General features: G+C 34.4%; 2 protein-coding genes across 3 annotated transcripts; one reads left to right on the plus strand and one right to left on the minus strand.

The window, feature by feature from the left end:
- Positions 1-512: 512 nt before the first annotated feature.
- Positions 513-12,701, plus strand: LOC126817835 (WD repeat-containing protein 70). Of its 2 annotated transcripts, none has more exons than XM_050544996.2 (16): positions 513-631; positions 4,173-4,271; positions 4,609-4,937; positions 5,136-5,195; positions 5,410-5,543; positions 5,918-6,071; positions 6,383-6,459; positions 7,279-7,459; positions 7,966-8,065; positions 8,729-8,813; positions 9,395-9,533; positions 10,192-10,292; positions 10,663-10,742; positions 10,967-11,083; positions 11,503-11,671; positions 12,167-12,701. In XM_050544996.2, the coding sequence occupies exons 1-16, from the start codon at positions 598-600 to the stop codon at positions 12,255-12,257; spliced, it is 1,950 nt and encodes a 649-aa protein (XP_050400953.1). In that variant the 5' UTR covers positions 513-597; the 3' UTR covers positions 12,258-12,701. The 2 variants fall into 2 exon arrangements, with proteins under 2 accessions (XP_050400953.1, XP_050400954.1); XM_050544997.2 differs by lacking the exon at positions 513-631 and adding an exon at positions 1,407-1,458.
- A 456-nt stretch (positions 12,702-13,157) lies between these two features.
- LOC126817836 (alpha-1,3/1,6-mannosyltransferase ALG2) lies at positions 13,158-15,933 on the minus strand. The gene is made up of 3 exons (XM_050544998.2): positions 15,338-15,933; positions 14,654-14,854; positions 13,158-13,683 (listed from the first exon to the last, which is right to left on the minus strand). Exons 1-3 carry the CDS (start codon positions 15,837-15,839, stop codon positions 13,175-13,177), a joined length of 1,212 nt encoding a protein of 403 aa, XP_050400955.1. The 5' UTR covers positions 15,840-15,933; the 3' UTR covers positions 13,158-13,174.
- Positions 15,934-17,547: the final 1,614 nt, after the last annotated feature.

The following is a 17,547-nucleotide window of genomic DNA, read 5'->3' on the forward strand; positions in this document are numbered from 1 at the left end:
ATAACATTTAACAAGATTAATACGGGATTCAAATGAACTGTTCTAATAAAAAAAAAATTAAAATAAATAAGAAATGCAACGACAAATAAAATTCCTATAATAATAATGAACTGTTTGATTTTTGAAAAGCTATCTAGCAGTGTGTTTTATAAACTCAATGGGAAGCATAAGTGAACCAACTTGACAAAAAAGCATTTCTCGGAAAAAAGTTCCATGTCAAAGCATGGAATCGAAAAGATACGTAATTGGTGTGATTTTACCCGAGTCCTAGTCAAACCAGGCACAACACGGTTCACGGTATCAGAAGCAGCAAGGCATGCAGGAGAAGTTTCGGATAGGTGGAATTCGAAGAAGAAAAGTCGCAAGGGTAAAACAGGTAGAGAGCATAATACTTTAAAATAGTTGGTTCAAAAGTCTGTAATGTTTTGGGTTCATTTTTATAACTTCTTTAAAATAAATTTATTATTATCATAGATATATGTTGAAAAAATTATTTGTAGTTCGACTCCAGATGTGAGATGGTGGTTTGTCGTGAGTTATAAGAGTTACCTCCCTTAAAGTAACTCTTCAATCGTGAGACCCACGTTGTAAACAACTATGGCTGACAAATCGGAAGAATTAAAGAAAAAAGGTGAATTTAGTCAATATTGAAAGTCCCCGTAAAACTTATAGTTCCTTATGAACACTTCCATGATGTGTCCATCAATTTATCACTGTTTTTAGATACTTGACATAAAATTGCATATGTCCTACTCGTTTAAAGGCTCAATACCACTCTTGTTGTAACTGAATAATATGTCCCAATCTTTATTCTGGTCAACAAATTGTACTATTTTAGAATATTTCAATTAATTGATGATACAAATTTCATCTTAACACACCTTATTTAAAAATTTTGAAAAATTCAACATAATGGTTTGAAACGTCTAACGTAAACCTTTTCAAATGAAACTTCAATTTAAAAATATTTTCGAACCCTCTGGACAAGTAAAATAGGATGTCATGGATAATTTACACAACAGGTAGGACAATTAAACATCTAGTACTTAGAGATATTATTTATTTTCTGGAGCTTTCAAGCCAGCAAGAGTGTTATTGTCCCTTTATGGATAAGAAATTGATGATGGGGATGATGATGCTTTTCTTTTGAATTTTGACAAATAAATTTGAATACTTGACTTCCTAACCTACGTGTAAACCCAGCAGGATGCATTCAATGTTATTTCCACTTGTGATATGCTTTGAGGTTTTTTTTTTGTTACTTCGCTGAATGGATATTTTACTACACTGATGGTTATTGATAAACGAAAGTCATTATCATACAGCTGATCATATTCATAGTGATACATGTATGTTGTAGTTGTACACCAAGCCATATCATAAGATCACTCCGGACCGAACTACATGGAATTCATGTGTTTGTTTTTAGCTATGATTGAGTGCCTTCAGTTTTACCTGGTAAATTCAATTTCTATACTGAGCGCCATGGAAAACGCATCACTTTTTTTCCCAAATATTTTATTACTAGGTGGTTTTGTATGCATAATATTATGCAATACTATGAACTATTGTTTCACACAATGCTCCCAAACGCAAAAAATATTGGCCTGTGTGCACAAAAAAAATTGCACGAGATGCACATGAAAAACCCAATATTCATGTGCAGCATTGTGTGTGAGCCCTTTAAAAGCATGTTTTCAACTTAATGTGAGTACATGTACATGAACTATGAAACCTCAATCTGTCGTAATTTGTTGTTGGACGTGTGAAGGAATCGAGCTAGAGATGCCGAGACTTACTGAAAATGAAGCCATGGGAATGTCCCGGGCTGGCATGTCTACACGTGCTATTGCCAGACACTTCAATTGTCATCAGTCCACTATTGTAAGGTTGGTGGAACGTGTTCAAGTTACTGGATCAACACGTGACCGTCAACGTCCTAGTCCACAACGCGTTAAACCCAGGCTCAAGACCGCTACATCCGGGTCACTCATCTGCGTGACAGATTCCGCCCAGCAACTCGAACAGGTGCAGCAGTCGTCGGAAGACAAGGACCAGTAAGTGCCAACGTCGTCTAAGAGAAGTAGGACTCTGTGCACGACGACCTTATGTTGGAGCTATCCTCAGGGATCATCACTGTCAGCGGCGTTTGATATGGGCTCATGGGCTCAAGGATACCAGACATGGAGAAGAGTAGACTGGCAAAGTGTGCTCTTCAGTGATGAGAGTCGCTTTCATCTTTATCACGCTGATGGCCGTCAGCGGCGTTTGATATGGGCTCAAGGACACCAGACATGGAGAAGAGTAGACTGGCAAATTGTGCTCTTCAGTGATGAGACTCGCTTTCATCTTTATCACGCTGATGGCCGTCAACGTGTGTGGAGACGTCTTGGGGAACGTCTTGCAGACTGCTGCGTCTTCGAAACGAATCGATGGGGCGGGGGGAAGTGTAATGGTGTGGGGAGGCTTCACATTTCATCACCGGACCGCCCTACACATTTGCAGGGGTCGCGTTAATGCTATAGCCTACCGTGATGATGTCTTGCAACCAATTGTTGTTCCGATGTTTCGAGCGCACCCACAACTTCAGCACTTCCAACAGGATAATGCACGTCAGCATACCACCCGTTTTAGTATGGACTACCTGGTTACTAACAACATCAATGTCTTGGACTGGCCAGCCATGTCTCTGGACATGGCAACGATAGAACATGTCTGGGATGAGATTGGATGCCGTCTGTATCGGAGACCACAGATGCACACCATTGCTGCTTTAGAAGCTGCTCTTGTCCAAGAATGGAAAAATTTGCCCCAGGCCTTCTTTCAAACATTGGTTAATTCCATGCGACGTCGCTGCACAGCGTGCGTAAGAGCCCTTGAAGGACACACACGCTACTGACATCTGTGTTGTACTTTTGGTTTTGACCCCTCTGACTTTGTACCGTTGATTACAAATTAAACATCCATAAGTGTACAAATGTGTTGTTATTGATGTGTTCCCATTTGAATATTGTTCACAATAAGAAGCAAAATAAATAAGATATGTTTACAGGATCATTTTGTTATACGAAAAACTAAGTGATGCGTTTTCTATGGCGCTCAGTATATATTAATGTATGAAACATCTTAAAAATAAGATAATTTTATACTATTATTATTATGACTAATCTTACCGAAGCCAATTTAGTGACACAAGATCGCCTAACTCCAAATATTCCTCTTTGAATTAATGAAGCAGTATTTTTATCTGACTTGAATCCGCCATCAAAGTCCATTCATAGTAAGTTACAGTGCTTTCGTCTCCACTTGCTATTGCCTTTTTGATTGGCTGTTATAAAAGCCCTATATTAAGCCCGGCCTTCATGACAATAGTCTCATACAACACTTCGATTTAATATAGATGAGGACAGGATTATATGCTTAATTGTAGTTGGATGTGGCAGAAATGTTATAAATAACAATAATTAATCATTGCTTTGAGGGAAAAATTGTCAGTTTTGCTTATATGAAGCCCGATGTGATTAGCATTGGGGTTTGCCAGTAGGATCTATATAGTACCATCTCTTATCTCGAAAAATGGAGGGTTGGGAGATCAGATTTCTTATCTAGTACTGCCACAGTCCCCTCCAGTTTTGATCTTGCTCTTCCATTACATCAAATTTTGGTACATGTATGGTATCGGATAGCTAAATCTTAGTGCTCACACAAACAATTTTTCATGACTTTTAAAACTCATTTTGTTAGTATTTGTAACTCAATAAAAAAAAATAGAATAAGGAAAAGAAGCTTATATTTATATGTTGATTTATAGGTGTATTGCTTGTACATAAAAGAGAGACCCTTAGAACCCTTTATTGAAGTCCTAAGCAACTATTTTAATTAAGCTGTGAGATGGAGACAGGCTTCTAGACTAGGAATCACCTTGTCTCTGGATAAACCTGTGTACAACTCAAGAGGTGTGCACAGCACCATCTGTACTTTTGTTTATTTATTGAGAAGGTATCGAGTGGTTGCATTATTATGTGAGTCATTATTGTTTGATGTATTTGCATACTTCAACAAACTTCTTTTTCGGGCCTCAGTTATAAACAGAGACTTCCTGTTTAATCAAATCTCTAATCTATTTGTAAAACTTAAATATAGCTTACATAATTTAAACTTATATTTTATAGATGGCAATCAGAAAAAGGCGAGGACATTTGATTTTATGGCAATGTTTGAACAGGCTAGACAAACAGCCATAGAGAGAACTGGAGAAAATATTTCTACAGGTAATTTATTTAATTCTGACTGACTTGAGTAATATTATGCATTCACTGCAGAATATACATGTATCAATACACAGAATGTAAATAGTAAACAGGTATTTGTTAGAAATAATGTGCTGTTCATAAATATAAATATCTCAAATTATCACTTTTTGGGGGGTGGGGGGGGAGGGATGAATATCTAAAAATTTGATTATCAATGTTTTAATACCACACTACATGTATCTGGTCTATAGCTACTGTCAAAATATTTAACACATTTTAGGAAATATTGACACTACAGTGAGCCTGATATTGCTGTTCACATTCACTCCTTAATATTACTTCTGACTATCTCCAGATATAACAGAGAGAGATGCTGTAAAACCTAAGGACAAAACTGGAGATAAAAATATCAAAATTAAAATCAATAAAGACAATGGTTCTAGTGATACAGACAGCAGTGATTCCAGTTCTTCTGAGGATGAGAAAGATTCAGATAGCAAATCAAGTTTGGTTGGTCCACCAGTCCCAGCACGATTTAATCCTGTAGCTAAAAATAAAGATGTTGATGTTCCAATACCAGGAGATGATAATATAATTGGGCCACCTATTCCATCTGTTATGCATACTAGTGATGATGATGATGATGATGACGATGATGAGGAAGATAATGAGGAAGATGACATGGTATGTTTCGAAACCTTGTTGTGGCACCAATTACATATAAAAATAGATTTCATTAAAGTTGGTTACTGTAGTTAATATTAGTCACTATTTTCTGTAGTGAAAAATGTTGACGAAACAGGAATGACATTCATAATTTTTGTAAGTTATTGCTGAATATTAAACTAATGATCTACATGGGGTATACATTTTCTATTTCAGAGTTTAGAAAAAAGAATTCCATCTAGTCATGAAATTGTTTTAAAGCATGGAGTCAAAACAGTGAGTCAACCATTATTTGTTATTTATAATTTATCCTGTTTAATAAAAAGAATAGTCAATGGTTAATAAAATTATGATATGTAATTTGTTTATAAAGAAAGTTTGTTTTGAAAGGTCTTAAAAGCAGAAATTAGATCTACTTTGATAAAATTGGATAATTGCATTAACCATTGTTCTCTCTTAATTTGAGTTTTTTTTTTATGTGCTATTTTAGGTGTCTGCTATGGCATTAGACCCATCTGGTGCCCGTCTTGTTACTGGAGGTTATGATTATGATGTTAGATTGTTTGATTTTGCGGGTATGGATTCCAGTTTTCATAGTTTCAGAAATTTACAACCCTGTGAAAGGTAGGTTTTTTGGGTTTTTTGTCCATCTTTACTTTTAACCTGGTATATTAAAGACAAAATCAATTCTGTTTTTGCTACTATTAATATTTTGTTTGATTTGTGAAGAATATTGCTTTGTAAACTGAGTCTTTCCCAATCTTTCTAATAGTTTGCTGAGATAAATAAATTTCCCCCAGAACACCTTTCACAAACTAACCACTTTTCTTGGTGTACAGTAATAATGGCACAGGTAAAAATAATTAGGGTTGCCATTATTACCTAAACTCGCATGTTTTGCCAATGTCATTATCCCAGTTGGTGTAGAAAAGTAGGTCATTATATATGTTTGATATTAGAAGATAGAGTAAATAGTAATAAGATTTTTATTTTCTTAGTCATCAGATAAAAGCTTTAGAATATAGTATGACCGGTGATACAATATTAGTTGTAGCTGGTAATGCTCAAGCTAAAGTTTTAGATAGAGATGGATTTACGAAAATGGAATGTGTAAAGGGAGACCAATATATAGTAGATATGGCCAGCACAAAGGTAGGATGATTTTCTATCAAATACTGATTCAGCTAGAAAATTGTTTTAAGTGATGCAAAAATCAGAATTTCAACATATAAAATCCCCAAAGAAAAATTTATTCCAACAGCCCTGAGATCTATGTATAAAATAAAACATTATTGTAAAAACCACATTGTGGAATCCCATTGTAATTGAAATTGAAAATCTTTATCACTGTCAGTGGGTCTAAAAGTGTAAATATATTTTTTATGATATCAGTATTAAATTGACCTGGCAGTTTGTGCATCTAATAATATTGTATATCCTTCTTGTGAATTGTTTTTTTCAAGGGACATTGTGCCATGTTAAATAGTGGATGCTGGAATCCCAAAATTAAAGAAGAATTTTTAACATGTGCTAATGATGGGTAAGTTTTAAAATGAAGAATGTATTTCTTAGTAATCAGCTGTACAAAACAATACAATATCAATACAAAATAACAACCAAGACAGAAAATAAAGTAAGGAGTCATCAAACATAACACCCTTCAAAACAAGGCAATAATCAAGGATGGTCAATTAGATTGCAATCAACATCCTTGATGGCATTATCTCCATGTTATAAACTACTCTTTTGGTCGGATACAGCATGTAACAATTATATCAACCCTTATAGGATCACAGTTAAATCATATCAACCCCAATCAGATCACATTGGTTCCATGATGCATTAATTTAGATCAATTATCATCAGGTCACATTAGTTAGATAATGCATTAAATCATATCAACCCTTATCAGATCGCATGATGCATTAATTCATTTCGACCCTCATCAGATCACATTGGTTAGATGATGCATTAATTCATATCGACCCTCATCAGATCACATTGGTTGCATGATGCATTAATTCATTTCGACCCTCATCAGATCACATTGGTTGCATGATGCATTAATTCATATCGACCCTAATCAGATCACATTGGTTGCATGATGCATTAATTCATATTGACCCTCATCGGATCACATTGGTTGCATGATGCATTAATTCATATCGACCCTAATCAGATCGCATTGGTTGCATGATGCATTAATTCATATCAACCATAATCAGATCGCATTGATTGTATCTTATAAAATGAAATGAAATGAAATGGGGTTTAACGTCCTACTGTTTTGCTCCGAACTGGGCTAATGAAAACGGTTGTATCTTATAATATATACACATGTATTTGTTATATTTTATAGAACAATGAGATTATGGGATGTAAATGTTGCACATAAACATAAGAGTATAATGAAACCTAAGAATAAACATGGTAGAAAGACAATACCTAATACATGTGTATTTAGTAATGATGGTAGATATATGGCAGCAGCATGTGATGATGGTTCTATACAGATGTGGGATCATAATAGACCTTTCCTAGTAAGTTTCAATAATCTTTTTCTGGGTAAAAATTAATGTTTGTTAAAATGTAATTCTGCATGCATAAAAGTCATAAATTATGATTAATTGAATCTGTGACACAATGTCCGTGATATCTTGTCTAGTTTCGCTGGGTTTTGGGTCTGGTACCCCATGTTTAGAAGAGAAAATTGTTAGCTTGGATACACACCACTAAATCAGCCAGGGATACTTGATTCCACTCTTTGAATCCCACTAATTTGTTGGCAGACAAGTGATTAAGAGGATTTCGAGCCACAAAGAATCTCCACCAACCATGATAGCTGAAACATGTGTTCACTTGCTTTGGTAACCTCAGATTTCTACACGGTTAAGGGGACTGACAGAAATGAATGCAGTCCTACTCGGGTTGCAATTCTGTCAATTTGGAATTTCAGGATGATCGAGCATCCCCCAGTAATATACATTATAATTGATAGAGGTTGACTTCTCTCCTTAATATACATTACAATAATTTCTGTTCACAGATAAATGTGTCGTTAGTGAATAGAGATTGTCACATGATGGGATCAGAAACAAGTTGTTTATGTTTTTCATACGATGGTAAAACTCTAGCATCAAGGGGAGGTAATTATTATTTTTATGTATCTGACCTTGGACAGAAAATTATTATGTTATTATTTTCATATAAAATAAAATTAACTAATAATAATAATTAATAATAATAATAATACTAATTTATTTATAATGTGCCTATTACCAATATAAAATACTGCTCAATGGCGCAGTTAACATTTTGTGGACATCACACATAGAAAAACAAAATTAAATGGATGATAAAAGAAATTAAAATGGCATACGATAACAATCAAAATGTGGCAGTAAAGATTATAATAAAATATGACATGTAACAAACAAATTAAAATAGCTAAAAGTAATAAAGGATAAAATAGAACAGCGCCTAAAACAGAATAAAATGAACTCGGATACATGTATTAAAAGCCATAGTAGTCAACAAAAAGGTGTGTTTTTAAATTGGGTTTAAAACTTTCAATGCTATCAGATAGTTTAATATTGAGAGGTAAGGTATTCCACAGAAAAGGAGAAGCGTGGGAAAAAGAGCATGTGGAAAGATAAAAAGGTGTAAGCAAGTTGCTAAAGAAATGAAATGGGGGGTTAATGTCCTACTTTTCTGAGGAGCTTTCTCTATCCAAACTATAAGTCTGAATAATAGACAATATAATAATTACCGATCATATATGGATAATATGCCCATGTATATATTTCTAGGTGATGATACACTAAAACTATGGGATATGAGAAGTTTTAAGAAACCATTAAATGTTGTAAAAGGATTAACAAATTATTTTCCAATGTAAGTATTTTTATGATCTGTAAAATTTGAGATTTATATGGAAATATGGCGACTCTCATAAAGGTAAACATCATATGATTGTAATTCTTCCACCAATAAGTACTTGCACATTACTAAAAAAAATATCTATAAACACTGAAATACTATCAAATCGTTTTCTCATATGCAGCATATTCCGTTCAATTACTTCTTGATGTAAACAAAATGATAACTGCAAAATTATAGCCAGGCGATGCGAATGTCATAGTGATATTCTAAATGAACATTGAAATACCGACAAGGAATGATGCTTTGCAATATTTTAGCAGGGTGTGGAAATAATGTTCTTTCGATTATCGAAAAATTGCTTGAAAGCTCTTGTGAGAAAGTTAACATTATTGCTTCATTGTCTTTTTGATCTATACATGATCCTAACGCTGGGGAAATAATATTCTTACGATTATCAAAAAATTTAATTTCTTGTGAGATAGTTAACATATTGCTTCATGGTCTTATTGATCTATACATGATCTTTACAGACTCTATAAATACAAAATCCAATGGTAGAATTGAGTTATAAATAATAATTGATATATTTATAGGACAGATTGTTTGTTTAGTCCCGATGATAAAATGGTGGTTACAGGTATATCGGTGAAGAAACAGGAAGGTCCAGGACAACTTGTATTTTTTGAAAGAGAAACTTTAAGTATTGTTAATGCTATGGATATATCTGATTCAGTGAGTAGAAGTGTCTTCTTCATTATACATATATTTTAAAGTGGGATTAGTTATGCCTGTACATGTATATATGTATCTTTGAATCAGGAATAGATATCTTGTATATTCAAAAGAGGCTAGAGATCAAGATTAAAGTGCACAATGCTACAATTTAAACCATCTGTATTCAAAAATAGGGTTAAGAGAGATACTTTAGATATATCTTTGTAAAAATAGCTGGTTTATTCTGTGTAGATGTAGCATATGTGACTGTATACTATTATTTGTGTGTGTTGGTGGGGGGAGCGATCGATTGGCTAACGCATGTATTGGATGAGAAGGCCTGACATTGAGTTAAGTGGTTTGGTATCGATTCCCTGCCTGTCCAACCTCGTGGGTTTTCTCCGGGTCCTCTGGTTTCCTCCCACCGCTAAAGACCCCTAATAAAATGAACCATGTTAGACCCGAAATTACCTAGTTTGTGTTGAGTGGATGTTAAACCCCATTTCCCTCTCTCTCTATATTTGTGTCTGGATAGAACCTGTCTATAGGCCATGTGTTGTGAGGCCACACAAAGAAGAACAAATCCTAATTTTGCAATTGTTTCCAACCGGTTCAATTTGGTGGTTGCATGGTTATGTAAAGATTGTGAAATATCTTTCTTTTTTATTTTCTATAGAGTGTTGTAAAATGTTTATGGCACCCTAAATTAAATCAGATAGTTGTTGGTAGTGGTGATGGACTGGTTAAAATATTCTATGATCCTAATAAATCAAATCGGTAAGTTAGGTAACTTTAGAAAAAGAATAGCTTGTTATCATGAACCTTTTATTCTTGCAAACTACAATATTGTGAAATTTGAATATCAGTGTAAAAATGGTTCATTTCCATTCAGTCTTTACAAAGATATGATGAATTGATATAAACAAACCAGTGGCACCTATGATGTGCCTCTTTCTGATCGGTTTAAATCCAAGCTAGATTATTACTTATTGCTGATATTTTGGTTTTGTTTTCTTAATTAAATTTTAAATAATCAGAGTACATTTTAGCATGGATTAAACTGTGAATCATCCATGATCAGGATCAGCAACTTAAACTGTATTCAAGGTTAGCCATTGAATATATATTTGTGAATATTCTGTTTCAGTGGAGCTATGTTATGTACGGTGAAAAAGAAGAGAAAACAGAAAGAATTACAAGTCATGGCTTCAAAACAGATTATTACACGTAAGTTGAAATATTCTTTTTTTTATGGGATTGTATTATTGGCTGTAATGGATAACTGCTACAAATGACACCAGATTTGTTTGTATATCACTGTCAAAGACATTATGTAGTTTATTTACTGAACACCTTTAGTAAACAGTCAAAAACTGCTTTACATTATCACTAAAATATGTGAGTTAAATTTATAGATTATATATATTATTTACTTTTTGTGTTTTTTTCAGCATATGCTTTACCAATGTTTAGAGATAGTCGACCTACAAGTACACGGAAACAGGAAGAAAGAGTGAGAAAAGATCCAACTAAAAGTAAAAGACCAGATCTACCAGTCAGTGGACCAGGTAATAAATGGACTCAAAATTCATGTTTTATGCTCAACTTTTATTTGATTTGACAACTGAATTGTTTTTCCAACAAATATGTTTTGATGCCATTGCCCTTCTTCATTAGCCCAGCATAGGAGCAGAACAGTGGGACGTTAAACCCCATTTCATTTCATTTCATTTTGATGCCATTGTTTTTCAGATATTCAGGTAAATTTGAGTATCAAGTGTCATCCTCATCTTGGAATTGTAACATCATACCAAAAACCACAGTCTGTCAATCAACGCACAATTGTCCAAGGAATTAGCATGCCAAGTTTCATGTCGATTGTACTTGAATTGGTCGCCCAATGTGATTAGTAGCTCTTGGTGGCTAGTTTTATCATTTGTAGATTTTATTAAGTTTAATACCAAGTTCATTCCTTAATTGTTTTTAGGTACTGGTGGTCGAGTGAGAGAAAGGGGAGCAACTCTATCTCAGTATGTTGTACAGTCTATAGTTTTACGGAAACCAGATCCTCATGAGAATGATCCTCGTGGTGCCATCTTGAGACATGCTGAAGAAGCAGAAACAAATCCTTACTGGATTACACCAGCTTATAAAAAGTATGTTCAACATTCATTTTATAATTATTGAACATTACAATTAAAAGAAAAAAATAGAAAAAATACCATTCAAGTCCATGTAAAAGTCGTTAATGAAGACTTACCTCCCTTTTTATTTATTTCTTTCTTTACATCAAAGTATTCCTGGACACCAACTGTACAGCTTTTAACTGCATAGCCATTTCATCAGCTATGCTGCTCGCTGTGTAATAAACTCACAGCCATTTTGTTGTCCACAAATAATTAATGATGGGCCTATCTTAATCTGATTAAATCCAAACCAACAGATCATCTAGCATGGGTATTTTTTTTTTTTTTCTTTTCTTAATTAAATGTTAATCAATCTGGGTACATATTAAGCCGTGAGAAATTTGTTATTTTTAGCGAAAAATGCAAATGACACTTTGTTAATTAAATGTTGTCTTATCTATTCCTAAATGTTAACATTAAAAGTTGAGGATTAGAATCATTGTCAGTGCTTTTCTTTTCATATAGGAATCAACCTGTTCCAGTCTTCCGTGAACCAGAAGAAGAAAAAAAAGAAGATGATTCAGGGCCATTGTGGAAAAAAACTAAGTTGGGATGAATGGCTTGTTCTTTTAAAGTCAAAACTCAGGTACAATGTGAAGCTTATTTGACAGTGACACAGAGAATATTTTTCGAGTTAAATGTAAACTCATATTTTGGTGCTTTAACAAATTATTTTTTGAAATAAAATTGTGAAGGTATAAAGCAGGTGTGCATTCAAGCTGGTGGATTATTGTCGAGATCATCTAATTAAAGGCCAAGAGACTTACTTCTGAGAAGAAATATAAAGGTCTTACTGTTTTATAGGCAGATAGAAAGATACAAATTGTACCCTTTTGAGGGGATGAACAATAAAATATAAATTATGTAACTTTTAGAAATGTTACAAATTGTACCCTTTTGAGGGGATGAACAATTTTAAAAACAAATTTTGTTTTATATGTATGTATATATGTACAATAATAATTTTATATAAAACAATGCTACCAAATTTCCAAAGAAACACAGGGTTTTTTTTTATACAATGGGCAACAAAATTGATCACTGTGCTTAAAGTCAATGTAAGGTGTGTGGCTTTGAGCATTTGTCTTATCAGATGTCATTGTATAACCTTTATTAATTTATTAACTTTTGTGTATAGAGTAAGTAAGGACCCCATTGGAAATAAACCTAGTTTTAATTTAAGCAGGTTTTTATGGGTTATCCTCAAGAGAAGGGTCATTCATGACATCATTATTTTTTCTCTCATCAAAACTTTCTCATTATCATGTAACTTTTATTTTAGCATACATTCAATAAATTAATTGAAGTGGTGATCTATTACCAGCCAGAGCTGAGCCCTCTCTTTAAATAGCGTTAACATTTCATGTATATTTTATAATGTTCTCAGATAAACCCAGTAGATAAATATATTATATTTCACTTTAAGCTAGTCACATGAGAACAAACAGAAAATCAGTTATTAAACAACTACGTTTAATTTGTACTGATTAGCTTTTGGACAATGGAGTTCAAAATTTCTGTAAATTGAGCAAATGAAAATTTCTCCAATACTCTCCTCTTTCCTGCTTTACCAAAACTTTTAGCCATTTCAGGCTTTTTCACAAAATTTTCAATAGCTTTAGCAAAATCATCAGCAGTTGGGGAACACAGGAAGCCTGTTTCACCATCTGCCACAGTTTCAAGTGGACCACCACTCTTAACTGCAATAACTGGACATTCCATAAACATGGCTTCAATAGGTACAATACCAAAATGTTCTTTATCTGGAGTGTAAATAAGACAAGTACTGTATTTCAGTAATGTTCTTTTTTGGGAATCACTAAAAGATCGGAGAAAGGTCACACAATCTTCGAGATTTAAAGTTTTTGCCAGTCGTTTTAATTCCTGATAATGTTCTACATTTTCCGTAACTCGATTATCGTAACCACCAGCCATTATAAGATGAATTGTTTGGTTATCAGGATATTTTTCTTTTATTTTACCTGGAAAAACAATAAATCCAAGTGTTAAATATTATTTCTATAAAAACACTTGTGAGTTCACAATACTGAAGAGTGATCTCCATTACTTGTACCTTAACATTACATACCACTTCTACCTCGTTACCAGTGGCAACCTTTGATAAAACTGTCCTGTTTATTTCCAATACAGGCATAAAAGTATCCGTGTATCAAAAATGAACAGTACGCTTTCCAGAGTAATGTTCATTTCCGACAAACACTTTTATACAAGCATTGAAAATAAGCAGGATGAAAACAAACACCTAGAAAATCATAAATTTTATTACAAATAAATGCACACTTCACCAGGATTGACCCATGTTGTGCAGTGTCCTTTACATAACGTTTAATATAATTGCAGTCCTCTACGCCAGGGACAAGTTGTTTTGACGATGTGGTAGGCTCTATGTTCACCGACTTCGTCAAAACAACTTCGTCTTTCAATACGGAGTGCAGTCTAAAAAAAAAAATGTGACTGTTTTACGCTCAGGGTAACGCAGCAAGACGCACGTGTAAATACTACTCAGGTCATTTCTCCACTGCAAAATCAGTCTACCACGCAATGTAACGTGAGGCACATAAAGGGATAAATGAAAGAGCAGAAAGTATTTGTCACATTTCGCTTGACACGACTCGATAATACAATTTTTCACATTACGCTTCACAATACTCGATAGAAATGTGATGTAAGTGACTTATTAGCACCTTTCTCCTCGGTGTATCGGTGTAGAATTCTATTGGGGGAGTGTTAATCTGCTTATTACTACCAATTTGTACAGGATCTTAAATCACATCTGAACAATTACACACACTTTGTTGTCTTTTTGTAAGCTTTCGTAATGTGGGAACACATCAGTCAAATTGTAGATGCAAGTACACACCCTAACTTTATAATACTGGAAGACAATGATTTGGTTAAATGTGCTTCACTTTTCAAAGACCATTTACTTACCAAATGCCTGTATAGCTACAGGTAGGTTTTTCTTTCTCTCGTATCTGTTTATAGAGAGTAGTATAAGAGATTTGTTACTGGGTATTAGATCATCTGTTGGATCATCTATTGGTTTATCAAATGCTGAGAAATCTGGTATAGGATATAATACTTGGGGTTGAATATGTGATAATGATTTGAAAGTATCATGGAATACACCAGCTGCAAAAATAGAAACAGTCAAAATATACATGTACAGAAGGTAGATGACAATTTGCAGACACCATGATATGTAATATGAGTTATAATGGCCAATAGTGATGTCGCCTCATAAACAGTGGCTTTAAAACCAGGTGGGTCAGGTCATTTAAGGGCTTAACTCCTGTTTCCACTGAGGTTGATTACACAGACATTCCCGGAAAAATCAATGTAATCATTTTGATGTGGCTAAACTTCGGGCATAAAATGAAGACCATCGTGTATAAACCAATCAATTAAGCAGTAGTCAGTGTGTAAATTCAATCTGTATGGTCAAGTTTAATTATATCTGGTTTGTGTGAGGCAACATCAGAAAACATTTCCCATAATGATAAATACATGTATACAGTTGTGAAATGGAACTAGCGATGTTTGTAAAAATCTTTGACTTTTTAAACACTTAACGGCCACAACATTATTATTGCGTATTTTTTTATTAAGTTTTACCTGTAAATTTACTGTTCACCAAGACACAGTCTGCCATACCAGTAGTTTTCTCTTCCAACCAATCTATTGGCCTTCTATATAATTTCTTTAAAAAACTTGTTCTTTGAGTAAGTAACATGTCAGGGAAGTGACAATAAAAAAGAATCTTGGCCTTGGAGAATTTTAACAATGGTATGCAAGCTGATATTTGGTCACAGAAAATTAGATCGACATCCTTAGAAAGATCGCTGATAAACACCAGGTAAAATGCCGCAAATATCATCCTGATATATGCACACATGGCTTTAAATCTGCCAAATATACTTCGAGGTAACCAGTCACCAACGGTTGTAATTTTAAAGGTTCCATCTTTAGTTTCACTGAAGCAGTGTGTCGGGTCGTGATGAGCGGTCAGAAATTCGACAGAATGTCCACGAGATTTCAGAGCTAACGCTGCATCAATAACTGCTCTTTCGGCCCCACCAATGCCAAGATCTGGATGGAGAAACACAACCTTTGACATGACAAGCTTTATTTCACGATAAATTAGTCAATTTTAGATGTTTTTAGAAAGAATGATGCAAAATATCCTGTTTACATATGTGGCGGAAGTGATATCTGTTTCTGGTATTAATTTGTGAAGTTTACTAAAGGGGGGTAACTGCTAATTCTCCCGCAAACGGCCAGTTAATTTTACGAAACGCATTCCCTTGAAGGAAAGAATAAAAATAAAGTTGGTTACTACTTACTATGGTATATAAATCTATTACGGCACATAAAGTAAGCAATTCTATCTTTTATCACATCTTATATGTATGGACTAGGTTATATTGTAGTAAGCATTTTTTTTTTAATTTTCAAAAACCCCAAGCTCCAGCTTTAACCTACTGAAAGGCGCGACAGCAAACACAAATTTCAAAGATTTGTTTTATTTTACTGTAACGATTTATTCCAATAGAATTTTAAACTTCAAATTAAATATATCCCAAGACACCCCTGGTTTCCCCCTTGTCAGTGGTGCAAGATCGACAGATGTCTAGTCATTCGGATGGGAGGGAAATTTGAGCTTCCGTGCACAACTTTGAATTCGATGAAAGAGTAGGCGGAAACACCGTCTGGAGAAAATGTCCCTTAAAGTTAAAGCACACAGCATGGCGTATGCCCATCTTGTCCAGATGGTGTAGAAAAAGGCAAACCTCATTTCACCCAATCATTAATTTTACTGTAGGCCCATTTACCTTAGTAAAATTTAAAAACGAATGTAAACTTCAAATGACTATAATAAAGGCACAGGCCCAGTACGCCAGACGACCAATAACCATTTTTCCTGATTAATCAAACAACAGCAGTGACTAAATGGTGTTCTTTGGAAGAGTAAAATAGAAACAAAAATCCTCCGTCCAATAAAATCTTAAGCTCGGTATTCATAGATAAGTATTCTGTAAGAATAATGAATAGACCTTATGACGGCGGCGTGATATCAATTGAAAGTATAACATCCAGTTAGGAATAATAGATTTTAATAAATTTTGGACAAATATGTCTTTTGGTTATAGTACTTTTTATTGTTTATGGTATAAAAATCTGGAATGTTTTGTCTTTAATTTTGAACTGATAGATTTGAAAAATAAACCCCAAAAACCCCATCTGTTTAAAGTAGCTAAGTCTTTAACTCAATATCATCCAAGGGCTGCGACATTGGGAGAGAGAGAGAGAGAGAAATGGGGTTTAACGTCCACTCGACACAAACTAGCAGTGGAAGGAAACCGGAGGACCCGGAAAAAAACCCACGACGTTGGACAGGCGACCCTACTTCTTGTCACGTACAACCGTGGATTCGAAACCACGCCAGTGGACTCAATCACAGGCTTTATGATACAGCGTGCACGTGCTAACCATTCGCCCCCCCCCCCCCCCCGTGACATTGAAACACGAATTATTTATCAATTTAAATCAACATTGATGTTGTGGTCTACCGGAAAAAGATGGGTTTCTGATATCCAGAATGCGTTTTATGTCCATTTGTAACAAGAGACTCGAAGAACGAGGCTAGACATATTCCACTAGTCATGTCAAACGGTGACGGCATATTCTTATCTGGCGAACATGCGCAATAAATACTGTCGGTGTAGACTGGAATTACCAGACGCTAGAGATTGTCATTCGATTGAGAGTAAAAATGGAAGCGATTCAATGTGAACTAGTTTATATACATTCAGATTAGATTATTA

This window comes from Patella vulgata, chromosome 4 (assembly GCF_932274485.2).
Source record: "Patella vulgata chromosome 4, xgPatVulg1.2, whole genome shotgun sequence".
NCBI lineage: Eukaryota > Metazoa > Mollusca > Gastropoda > Patellidae > Patella > Patella vulgata.